This window comes from Pristiophorus japonicus, chromosome 7, assembly GCF_044704955.1.
Source record: "Pristiophorus japonicus isolate sPriJap1 chromosome 7, sPriJap1.hap1, whole genome shotgun sequence".
In the NCBI taxonomy this organism is placed as follows: Eukaryota; Metazoa; Chordata; class Chondrichthyes; family Pristiophoridae; genus Pristiophorus; species Pristiophorus japonicus.
Window position 1 is genome coordinate 12,130,303 of NC_091983.1, and position 13,279 is coordinate 12,143,581.

Consider the following 13,279-nt stretch of genomic DNA (forward strand, 5'->3'; position numbering starts at 1 on the left):
TAATGCAGATGAGAACATTAACTTCACTCCCAAGCCAGTTACCTGCCGTGATGTGGGGAAAGTTAGTGCATTTTCCAGGTGAATGGCCTCAAGTCTGCACTTGTGAAGCAGATGAATACAAAAAGTAATTTTCAGTGCTTTTGAATGTGTTGAACCAGAGAACCTACCTTTCCCCTTCCACTGAACCTTAGCTACAGATTGGCTGAAGTCCACGTGTATCCTCCTGTCATCGATCAACACATTATCCATCTTAAAGTAAGCTTTTTCACACTCCTCCTGCTGTGAGACAGTACAAAATGCAACAATTGAAGCAGAGTTCGTCAAGGATGGCAGTGCCGTCCCTCACTGCTCAAACAAGAGAAAGTTTGCTGCTCTGATGACTAGATCACTGCCCCAATAACATGCTGCCTTGACAGTGATAGCTTGCAACTTAGTGGTTCCTGAGTCATAATAGTTTCTGTTTAGAGAGTTCATTTTCAAAGTAGTTAATCAGTTAAGGAATTTTTAAATATAGGATTAATGGTGCATGATATTCCTTGTGGTTTAGCTCCAGGGTAGTGCTGGAGCTAAACCAAAATGTGGAGTGTGTTATCACATAAGAACATAAGAAATAAGAGCAGCAGTCAGCCATTTGGCCCCTCGAGCCTGCTCCGCCATTTAATAAGATCATGACTGATCTTCGACCTCAACTCCACTTTCCTACTCGATCATCATATCCCTTGGTTCCCTTAATATCCAAAAATCTATTGATCTCTGTCTTGAATATACTCAATGATTGAGCCTCCTCAGCCCTCTGGTGTAGAGAATTTCAAAGATTCATCAATCTTGACATCCCCAGACAGGTTTGCCCAACTCTATGCTCTACATTCAGCTTATAATGCCATTGCACCATGGTGCTCCACAAAGCCTCTCATTTTGAATGCCATCACTAAAAGACACTTTTTCAGTCAATAAAAAAAAGGCCCAACTTGTGCCACCTCGATGATCTGCTGGGAGTGGAGCTTTTGTTGGAAGTCCCATGCTTCAGCAACCTGGAGCCTGCTTACTCACCATTTGGGGGCTTGATTCTGATAGCCAAGGTTTGAGACCACTATACCAGAAATCTTCAGAGTTGGAAAGGCTCGAGGGCCATACAGGGCACAAAATGGCACAAGGGAACCCAGCATAGGTAAAAACAGCTCTTCCACAGGAGATTGGTGTCAAACATGCGGATGAACTTGGACAATAAGCCAGAGTGAAATCTAATTTTGAGCAGGACCATTCCAGTATGCTACAAAAGCTTGGAAAGGAAACTTCAAGTAGGGCTGTGCAAATCTGACTTACATAAATCTCTACACCATCATATACCACAGGAGAATTATTCATTTCTGCAACCAATAATTCATTTGCTGTGTTGTTTTTTAAAGGGCCCCTGGAACCATTCTGAGATGTGAGTGGGCTCACAGATCCATTTTCGCACTGGATAGAGGTTTCCCTGACATTTAGATGAGACACCATGAATGTTTAGGGACTCCTGATGTGGGCTTCACGGCAAATGGAATAAATTGAAGAGCAGTTACTGTTGTTATGGAAGCAAACACGGCAGCCAAGTTATGCACAGCAAGGTCCCGCTAACAGCAAAATGAGATGAGCGAGTGGTTCGTCTGTGTTTTGGCGGTGCTCATTGAAGGAGGAATTTCAGCCAGGCCATCGGGAAAACTCACTGTTCTGCTTCGAATAGTGCTACTTCCACCTGAACTGGAATAACAGCAATTTTGAAAGATGGAACTTTTTGACAGTGCTGCACTCCCTTGGTACTAATCTGAATCATCAGTTTAGATTATGCGTTCAAGTCCAGAGTGGGGATTGAACACACAATCACTAGACTCAGAGGCAAGAGTGCTCCCAACAAAGCCAAGCTAACACCTCATCCTAAAAAAGGGCTGTAAATTCATAGACACTTCCAGGTGACATCATCAGACTTGGTCAAGAGGCCATCATCACTTAATTCCAGTTGTCTTGCTTCCTTTGTGCCCCCAAATTCCAGCGGGGTCAGTGTTTGCAGGGTATACGAGGCAGCAGCGGGTTTTGTGAAATAAACAGCTTTTATGGAATGGAGAGCTCTTTACCCAGAATCCATAGCAGCAGAGAAACCATCCCATCTCTGGCATTGAATGCTTGCATGGCTCTGTCCCAGGGATAGAGCAGTTTCTCTGCCGCTATGGATGCTGGGTAAAGAGCTCCCCATTTTACTGACATTTTCTATAGTGCATAATACAATGACCTTTATTAAAGTTATTTGGATCTCTCAATAAGTGTGTGTTTTTTTTGCAAATGTCTGTTTTTGGGGCGTGTCCATTTATACAGGTTTCACTAATTTCTGTTCACACGAAGACAGAAAGACATTAGGTGGCTTGCAGATTGTCCCATTGTTTTAAACAAATTTGGATCCACTGGCTATCTCACTTGCTGCTGTGTTGACTAGTATTTTAACACAAAATGCATTTGCTCTAGCTTACGAGACAAGTGATTGCCACCGGTTGGATCTGTATTTTGGCACCAATAATCCGATTTTTTAGGCCGGGAATTTCCATCGAGGCTCTTCCCGATTGGCGGTGTAACTTCAGCGAAAGATGGGCAGGAACCCCATGTATGCAGTTTATCCGGGGTTTCTGCCGACCTGCCGCGGCTGATCAGGAAATTCCCGACTAAGTTTGATCCATGACATAAACTGGCCAAATACAAAATCCCTCTTGTAATAAAATATAAATATAAGCATTAAAACACGCAATGTTGTAAAGTATACTTAAAAGAACTCGATTGAATAGAATCTGCAAAACAGCTAAAAAGTATAATGTTTTACCTTCTCAAACTCAATGAAGGCATAGCAGAGAGATTCTCCAGTTTTCAAGTCTCGTATGATCTCACAGCTGAAGAACAGATGTTGACATATTTCATTTCAATAGCAAACAATGATTAAATTAAAGATGACAGTTTCACTCCTTATATTTACCACTTTTATGCAAAGGACTAAAAAAATGATAGAGAAGATAATTTATGAGAGTAAACTAGCAAGAAATATAACAGACTATAAGAGCTTCTACAGGTATATAAAAAGGAAGTGAGTACCTAAAGTAAACATTGGACCTTTAGAGGATGAGACCGGGGAATTAATAATGGGAAACAGGGAAATGGCAGAGACTTTGATCAAATATTTTGTATTGGCCTTCAGGGTAGGAGACACTAAAAGCATCCCAATAATAGATAATCAAGGGGCTATTGGGAGGGGGAACTTAAAACAATCAATAGAGAAAAAGTACTAGGCAAACTAATAGGACTGAAGGTGGACAAGTCCCCTGGACCTGATGGCCTGCATCCTAGGGCCTTAAAAGTGGCTGCAGAGATAGTGGATGCATTGGTTGTAATCTACCAAAAATTACAGGGTTAGGGGTAATATATTAGCATGGATAGAGGATTGGCTAACTAACAGAGAACAGAGAGTCGGGATAAATGGTTCATTCTCTGGTTGGCAACCAGTAACTAGTGGGGTGCCACAGGGATCAGTGCTGGGACCCCAACTATTTACAATCTATATTAATGACTTGGAAGAAGGGACTGAGTGTAATGTAGCCAAGTTTGCTGACGATACAAAGATGGGAGGAAAAGCAATGTGTGAGGAGGACACAAAAAATCTGCAAAATGACAGACAGGCTAAGTGAGTGGGCAAAAATTTGGCAGATGGAGTATAATGTTGGAAAGTGTGAGGTCATGCACTTAGGCAGAAAAAAAAATCAAAGAGCAAGTTATTATTTAAATGGAGAAAGATTGCGAAGTGCTGCAGTACAGCGGGACCTGGGCATGTGCATGAAATGCAAAAGGATAGTATGCAGGTACAGCAAGTGATCAGAAAGGTCAATAGTATCTTGGCCTTTATTGCAAAGGGGATGGAGTATAAAAGCAGGGAAGTCTTGCTACAGCTATACAGAGTATTGGTGAGCCCACACCTGGAATACTGCGTGCAGTTTTGGTTTCCATATTTACGAAAAGATATACTTGCTTTGGAGGCAGTTTAGAGAAGGTTCACTAGGTTGATTCCGAGGATGAGGGGTTTGACTTATGAGGAAAGGTTGAGTAGGTTGGGCCACTACTCATTGGAATTCAGAAGAATGAGAGGTGATTTTATTGAAACGTATAAGATTATGAGGGGGCTTGACAAGGTAGATGCAGAGAGGATGTTTCCACTGATGGGGGAGACTAGAACTAGAGGGCATGATCTTAGAATAAGGGGCCGCCCATTTAAAACAGAGATGAAGAGAAATTTCTTTTCTCACAGAGGGTTATAAATCTGTGGAATTCGCTGCCTCAGAGAGCTGTGGAAGCTGGGACATTGAATAAATTTAAGACAGAACTGGAGAGTTTCTTAAACGATAAGAGGATAAGGGGTTATGGGGAGCGGGTGGGGAAGTGGAGCTGAGTCCATGATCAGATCAGCCATGAGCTTATTGAATGACGGAGCAGGCTCGAGGGGCCTTATGTTCTTAAAAGTCCCTGGATTCTGGAGATGTCCCAGCAGATTAGTAAACCGCAACTGTAATGCCCCCATTTAAGAAAGGAGGGAGACAGAAAGCAAGAAACTATAGACCAGTTAGCCTAACATCTGTCATTGGGAAAATGGTGCAGCCCATTATTAAGGAAGTACTAGCAGGACATTTAGAAAATAATAATAGTCAAGCAGAGTCAGCATGGGTTTATGAAATGTTTGACAAATTTGCTGGTGTTCTTTGAGGATGTAGCGATCAGGGTTGATAAAGGGAAACTAGTAGTTCTCGTGTATTTGGATTTCCAGAAAGCATTCGATAAGGTGCCACATAAAAGGTTACTGCACAAGATAAGAGCTCACAGGGTTATGGGGAGCGGGCAAGAAAGTGGTGTTGAGGCCAAGATCAGACCAGGCATGATCTTATTAAATGGCGGAGCAGGCTCGAGGGGCCAAATGGCCTACTCCTGCTCCTATTTCTTATGTTCTTCCCTGTAAACCTCCATTCACTCTCTCCTGCTGCCATGCATTCCCCAAGAGTGGGTGGCAAGAGGCCAGAGGCCCCCCTCACACACAGCCTGTGTCCTTCCTCCCTTCTTATCTGTTTTCCACAAAGGGGCTTTGTTTGCTTAAAGTAAGCCAAAGTACTTCATTGGCTGTAAAGCAATTCGGGACATCCTAAAGTCGTGAACGCGCTATAGAAGTGCAAGTCTTTCTTTCTTTTACAAAATACACCTATTCCATCACACTCCTGACTCATGCCTTGTCGGTTCCAGACAGGCTTTGAGCAGTCAGAAGATGAGTCACCTGCCACAGAATACTCAGCCTCTGACCTACTCGAGCAGTTGAGTTTTTGATCAACGGCGACCCCCCACCCCACCAAGATGTTGTTAGTGGGGGACTCAGCAACGGTAATGCTGTTGAATGTGAAGGAGAGATGGTTAGGCTCTCTCCTTTTGGAGATGGTCATTGCCTGGTACTTGTGCAGCATTAATGTTACTTGCCACAGATCAGCCCAAGCCTGGATGTTGGCCAGGTCTTGCTGCATGCGGGCACGGGTCAATCTTAGGGCCATTCCCCCACCCTCCCCCCACCTCGGGGATGATGATGATGGAGAAGTCTGAAACATTGGTCATTAGGTATAATTTTAAGTGTATGTCTATGACGGGCTGTTGCTTCACTAGTGGGACAGCTCTCCCAACTTTCGCACCAGTCCCTAGATGTTAACAAGGCGGCCGTTGCAGGATCGACTTGGCTGGGAGGGTTTATGTTACGTCCTGATTCGATGCCTAGGTCACCGCCCAATGGTCCGTCCAGTTTAATTCTTGTTATTGTTTGTATTGGTTTGGTACAACCGAGAGGCTTGCTTGGAAACTTCAGAGGACAGTTACAAGTCGACTGTGATGATCAACATATTGGGCAACATTTGAGTTAACAACTAGTTGAACGTCATAAAATCACATCATCATCAGATTCACACAAAAAAGCATCTGCTTGTTTACAACAGTAATGGCAAAAAATACCTTTTGATTGATCCAAATCTTGAAAAAATGATCTCCAAGTCTTCATCTGTGGTAACTGGATTGAGTTTACAGACAAACAGCACATTTTCAGGGGGCTTTATTTCTGCATCTGGTAGATCTCCAATCTGTAAATATTAAGATTGTGGTCTTGTGAGCAGTAATGCTGGAAAAAAACAAGTCAATAAATCTCAATGTATAGTTAAATTTAAATTATACCAGTACATGGATAAATCTGACGTGTTTCCTCCAAGGCAATATCATTCTCATTTATCTCACTGAGTTAACATGAATCAACTTCCAGATTTTTTTTCATGTGCATTCTGTGCATTTCCAAGCTCTCCATCTTCCCCTCTTCCTTTAAGACCCTTCTTAAAACTCACTTTTTGACTAAGTTTTGGTCACCCCCTGTTAATCTTTCCTTCTTTGGCCAGTGTCCATTTTCTCTTATGGCACCTTGGTCTATGTTTAATGGTACTACTAGGTCCCTATGCTAATACAGACATTTTCATTCCTTTCCACATACTGTACATATTTTTCATGTGTCCTACATGAATACAAGCTTTGCATCAAGGTGTGTGTTGGTCATAAGAACATAAGAAATAGGAGCAGGAGTAGGCCATTTGGCCCCTCGAACCTGCTCCGCCATTTAATAAGATCATGGCTGATCTGATCATGGACTCAGCTCCACTTCTCTGCTGGCTCCGAATAACTCTTTATTCCCTGATCGCTCAAAAATCTGTCTATCTCCGCCTTAAATATATTCAATGACCCAGCCTCCACAGCTCTCTGGGGCAGAGAATTCCACAGATTTACAACCCTCAGAAGAAATTCCTCCTCATTTCAGTTTTAAATGGGTGGCCCCTTATTCTGAGACTATGCCCCTTAGTTTTAGTTTTGCCTATAAGTGGAAATATCCTCTTTGCATCCATCTTGTCGAGCCCCCTCATTATCTTATATGTTTCGATAAGATCACCGCTCATTCTTCTGAACTCCAATGTGTATAGGCCCAACCTACTCAACCTATCTTCATAAAAGTCAACCCCCTCATCTCCGGAATCAACCTAGTGAACCTGTTCTGAACAGCCTCCAATGCAAGTATATCCTTCCTTAAATACGGAGAGCAAAACTGTACGCAGTACTCTAGGTGTGGCCTCACCAATACCCTGTACAGCAGGACTTCTCTGCTTTTATAATCTATCCCCCTTGCAATAAAGGCACTTGCCTTCCTGATTACTTGTTGTACCTGCATACTAACTTTTTAGATTTAATGCACAAGGACCCCGATGTCCCTCTGTACTGCCGCACTTTGCAATTTTTCTCCATTTAAATTCTAACTTGCTTTTCTATTTTTTTCTGCCAAAGCGGATATGCTCACATTTTCCCACATTATATTCGGTCTTCTAAATTTTTGCCCACTCACTTAGCCTGTCTATATCCCTTTGCAGATTTCTTGTGTCCTCCTCACAATTGGTCACACATGCAAACAGCCTACCACATTAAAAAAATGCTGCTGGCTCCTGGCTCTTTCAGCCCATCAAAAGATACTTACTTGAAGGTCCCCAAGTACATCTCTCACAAATCTTTCTAAATCCTTTCAGCAGGCTAACAGTGTAACCGGTAACTTATTTTAAGCAACACCCCATGAGACTGCTAGTTTTAATAAAACAACAATAATATTCACATAAATTATCTTTCTTACAAGAACAGAATGAGTGTGTGTGAGAGGCATGGCGAGAATTCTTTCAGTTACAAAACAAAGATAACCCTGCTAGATAGGCCATTTACTTTCATAAAATAAAATTAAGAATGTGAAATGCCACTCATAGGAACAGGAGTAGACCATTCAGCCCCTTGAGCCTGTTCCGCCATTCAATTAGCCCATGGCTGATCTGTAACTCCATGGCCTAAAAACTTGGGTTGTTTGCGGCTCCCGCTGGGAAGTGCCAACGGAGCGCAAACGACTTTTCACTCGGGCGCGTTGCCGCTAACCTCCCGCTCAATTCGGCGGGGGTTGAGCAGCGGCGGTAACCCGTAGCGACCGACTCCGGTGGCTATGACGATGTCATCACCGTGAGTAGCGCCGCATTAGCGCCCCAGACCCTAAATTGGGTATGGCCCCCCCTGAAGCTGAGCCGAGCGATGACAGCGACAGCTTCGGGGAACACGGACCGGCCGGCCGCTCGCGGGGCAAAACTTAAAGGGGAGGTGTACTGCATTTAGAAAAAAAAAAACGATGCCACTTTATCCTGCACCCCCGCAGTCCATTCAGGAGCCTTTCATTACTGCAGAGTTTGCAGCTTGGGCCCTTCCCTTTAATTAAGGGAAGAACTCCTCCTACGCGGCCGTGCCACTCGGCCCAGTGCATAGCGTTGCGCCCCGCTCCTGGAGCGTCCGCCTCAGAAAGGAAGTGGAGCGCGTCATTTAGTGCTTCATTTCCTTTCGGGGGTGATAACCCCAATTTCTCGCAAGAGGCAAGACTTCTGCGCCTGGTGCAAAGTCCCACGCCTCGCGAGTGGTATGGAATTTTCCCTCTATCTATCTTAAATCCATCTCCCTGCCTTGTTTTAACCCTTAATACCCTTGCTTAACAAAAACCTATCAATCTCAATGTTTTTTCTGGGGTGGGGGGGAGTTAAAGAGGGAAAGAGGAGAGGGGGCGAGCGTTCCAGATTCCCACGACCCTTTATGTGAAATGCTTCCTGACATCACCCCTGAACGGTCTAACTCTAAATTTTAAGGTTATGCCCCCTTGTTCTGGACTCTTCCACCAGAGGAAATAGTTTCTCCCGATCTACCCTATCAACTCCTTCAATCTTCTTGAACATCTCGATTAGATCACCCCTTAATCTTCTATACTCAAGGGAATACAAGCCCAGTCTATGCAAGCCGTCCTCATAATTTAACCCTTTTAGCCCCGGTATCATTCTGGTGAATCTACGCTGCACCCCCTCCATGGCCAGTCTATCCTCCCTGAGGTGAGGAGCCCAGAACTGAACGCAGTGACTCCAGACGTGTCTAACCAGAGCTCTGTATGGCTGTAACCGAACTCCCAGCCCTTGAGATAAAGGCCAACATTCCACCACAGACATGATGGGCTGAATGGTCCCCTTCTGTTCCGTAAATCTCTAGGATCCTTCCCTCTAGCACATTAACTCTCCAAAATTGTATACTGAATAACCCCCATATTATTGCTTCTATAAAGTTGCTTGGTTGAGTATTCCAAACTAAACTATTCACTTTGAGTAAGGAAGTATTTCTTGGCATCTGTTCTAAATTTAGGTTTCACTCTTTTTCAATAATCTCTATGGTCCTAACTTCTTGGCTTAGTTTAAAGTAATAACCAAGGTTTAATCTTCACCATTTAATATGCTTTATAGGTACCCCCTGGACTGCGAAAGCTTAAACTTTGTTTACTGTACATCCCCTTTACACTTGGGGTTGCTGATCCTTTCTGTACCCTTTCTATTGACTCGCATGGTGACTGACGCACAATATTCTTTCTGACCAGTGCACTGTAAACATTAACATAACCTCTGTCACTTAGATTCCAGCATCTTGTTAACCATTTTAATATTCTTTAAACATTAAAGTGGCCATCATTACTCCCTGTCGTCTTTGCGGATTCAGTTCCACTCTCGCCTCAGAGTCAGAAGGCTGTGGGTTCAAGACCTACTCCAGGTGACGTGAGCACAAAATCCAGGCTGACATTTCAGTACAGTAATGCTGCACTGTTGGAGGTGCCGTCTTTCGGATAGAGATATTATTCCGATGCCACGTCTGCTCTCAGGTAAAAGATCCCACTGCACTATTTCAAAGAAGAGCAGGGAATTCTCCCTGGTATCCTGGCCAATACTTATCCCTCAACCAACATCATTAAAACAGATTATATGATGATGTACCTCATCGCCGATTATGGGATCTTGCTGTGTGCAATTTTTCCACATTACAACAGCGACTACACTCCAAAAGTACTGCACTGGCTGTAAAGCACTTTGTGTGCGACATCCTGAGGTCGTGAAAGACACTGTATAAATGCAAGTCTTCTTTTCATTCATTACATACTTACGTCATCCATGTCTTGAACCTGTACTTCACGTTCATAAGTGTTAAATTTCATCCATCAAATATCTGCCCAACTGCAATACAGTTGGGCAGATACTTGATGGAAGAAATTTAAGTTGATCTACATTTTCCACCAAATCTTTGGTTTCATCTGGCCTCCTCTGTTCCCAGGTGCTTTTACCGTAAGGTTACAGTGCTGCTGAATCAAAACATCTCAAAAGGATAACCTTCCTCCTGCGGGGTGTGAACAATGGTGGGATGGATAAATAATTTCTCAGCACACAAATGGATTAGGAAGCGTTGAATAGCTCGGAAGGGAATTCTCTGCACTTCCCAAAACACATTAAGGCCCTTTAAAAGGGGTTACCAGCATTCGTTCTTTACCATTTCCAGCAGAATGGCCCGTGTGTTTGCTTCCTTCTCTGCCAGCACCTCTTCAACTTCCCCGGCACTTTTACCCTTGGCATCATCTATTTCTTCATCAGCTCCTATTCTGCCACTCTAAACAGAAACATTAAAAAAAAAATCAAGAACATTATTCGAACTGAATAGAGCTGAAAGCACAGAAGAACACACACTCCTCTCCATATACCGTAGGGATTTGGCTCTTAGCGCCAGCACTCCAGAAAGATACTTTCATGTCACTTTCAACTATTTTCATTTCAGTGCCTCATGTCCATAATCACTTATGTATGTAACTATGTAATACTTGCCACCAGACTGTTGGAGTCCTAATGGTCACCTGCACACACTTGCAGGGCCAGTATAAAAGGTTGGCTGCCATGTAGTTTAGGCACTCGAGTTGTAATAAAAGACGACTACGGTCACATTAAGTTTAGCTCACAGTACTCAGCCTCGTGGAGTACTTCTATACTCAACAATCACAACACCACATTATTGAGTGCGATCTGACCAGAGCACTTTCACTAACATCCCTTGGTTTAGCAATATTGGTTGTCATTTTGTTTGTGCTGTTTCACACTCATTTGATACATGCTAAAGTGCCCCATATGTTTCGTTCGTCCTATCCATACATGATGCTCATTTTTGTTTCCAGTGCACAGTACCTCATATTTATTTGTCTGCAAGAAATTTCATCTGCCACTCATCTGCCCATTTAGATTTGATCGACGGACCAAGAGCTGGAAAGTGGGATTAGGCTGGATAGCCCTCGACGGCCGGCGCAGACACGAAGGGCCGAAATGGCCTCCTTCCGTGCTGTAAGTTTCTATGATTCTATGATCCTTTTGCAAATCTGGCTACTTCCACTAACTTAATTATACCCCCAGGTTTGGTATCATCTGTGAATGGAAACAATTTGTATTGTTTCCAAGTCAATGAAATGGATCAAGAACAGATAAAAATACACACTCATGAGCTAAATAAACAGAGCTCAGAATTCTTCATGAGCCACTGTTAAAACCGGTTAGCTCACTGTATAAAGGCATTTGGCTAAACTTCACTACCGCCTCCCATTGGGACTATTGCACTGGCAACCTTGCCACTCCTGTCTCGGATTGGTCTTGATGTGGCTAAAGTATTTTTACGAATTCGTTGGCGGGGATGCACTCCTCTCTCGTCAGGTCAGCTCAAGGCTATTCCTCCATGAATCTCAAATGAACCCAAGCCCCTTATCTGCACGGCTTTAGAACAAGTTTCTACTGTCCATTCTCTATTGCGTCATTTATTTTTAAACTGAAATGATTCCAGTACCATAGAGACCTTCGTCTGTGCTTCAAAAAAAGTGACTGGGATAAAATTCCTATGGCTGGGGAAAGTAGCACTAATGCTGACTGAAGTGCGAGGTAAACAATTCAGCCAGCTGCCATGAAAGAATAGGGCATTTTCTCTGGAAGGAAAGAAAGAGAAGGTTGAGAGATGATACAATTGCTGTTTTTAGGGACTAAACGGACTGGACAATGTAGGCCATGACAAGCTGTTACACTATGTCCAGAACAGTAGAACCAGATGACACAGCCTGCGCTTCAAGGAGTAACATTCAAAGCTAAGAACATAAGAAATAGGAACAGGAGTAGGCCATACTGCCCCTCAAGCCTGCTCCGCCATTCAATAAGATCATGACTGATCTGATCATGAACTCAGCTCCACTTCCCCGCCTGCTCCCTATAGCCCCTTATCGTTCAAGAAACTGTCTATTTCAGTCTTAAATTTATTCAATGTCCTGGCTTCCACAGCTCTCTGAAGCAGCAAATTCCACAGATTTACAACTCTGAGAAGAAATTTCTCCTCATCTCAGTTTTAAATGGGCGCCCCTTATTCTAAGATCATGCCCTCTAGTTCTAGTCTCCCCCATCAGTGGAAACATCCTCCCTACATTCACCTTGTCAAGCACCCTCATAATCTTATACGTTTTCATAAGATCGCCTCTCATTCTTCTGAATTCCAGTGAGTAGAGGCTCAACCTTCTCAACCTTTCCTCATAAGTCAACGCCCTCATCCCGGAATCAACTTAGTGAACCTTCTCTGAACTGCCTCCAAAGCAAGTATATCCTTTCGTAAATATGGAAACGAAAACTGCACGCAGTATTCCAGGTGTGGTCTCACCAATACCTTGTATAGCTGTAGCAAAATTCCCCTGCTTTTATACTGCATCCCCTTTGCAATAAAGGCCAAGATTCCATTGGTCTTCCTGATCACTTGCTGTACCTGCATACTATCCTTTTGTGTTTCATGCACAAGTACCCCCAGGTCTCGCTGTACTGCGGCATTTTGCAATCTTCCTCCATTTAAATAATAACTTGCTCTTTGATTTTTTTTCTGTCCAAGTGCATGACTTCACACTTTCCAACATTATACTCCATCTGCCAAATTTTTTCCCACTCACTTAGCTTGTCTATATCCCTTTGCAGATTTTTTGTGATCTCCTCACACATTGCTTTTCCCCCCATCTTTGTATCATCAGCAAACTTGGCTACATTACACTCAGTCCCTTCTTACAAGTCGTTACTATAGATTGTAAAATAGTTGATGTCCCAGCACTGATCCCTGCGGCACTCCACTAGTTATTGGTTGCCAACCCGAGAATGAACCATTTATCCCGACTCTCTGTTCTCTATTAGCCAATCCTATCCATGCTGATATATTACCCCCAACCCCATGAACTTTTATCTTGTGCAGTAACCTTTTATGTGGTACCTTGTCAAATGCCTTCTGGAAG

At 43.3% G+C, this 13,279-nt stretch overlaps 1 protein-coding gene across 4 annotated transcripts in view; it reads right to left on the reverse strand.

Moving 5' to 3' along the window:
- ppil4 (peptidylprolyl isomerase (cyclophilin)-like 4) overlaps positions 1-13,279 on the reverse strand; it is a 66,328-nt gene that overhangs the window by 14,773 nt on the left and 38,276 nt on the right. For all 4 annotated transcript variants that reach the window (XM_070884821.1, XM_070884820.1, XM_070884819.1 and 1 more), the window contains 4 exons: positions 10,486-10,602; positions 6,040-6,164; positions 2,843-2,909; positions 168-279 (listed from right to left, as the gene is read on the reverse strand). In XM_070884821.1, the coding sequence (XP_070740922.1) occupies positions 168-279; positions 2,843-2,909; positions 6,040-6,164; positions 10,486-10,602 (421 nt within the window). The remainder of the gene's footprint in view (positions 1-167; positions 280-2,842; positions 2,910-6,039; positions 6,165-10,485; positions 10,603-13,279) is intronic.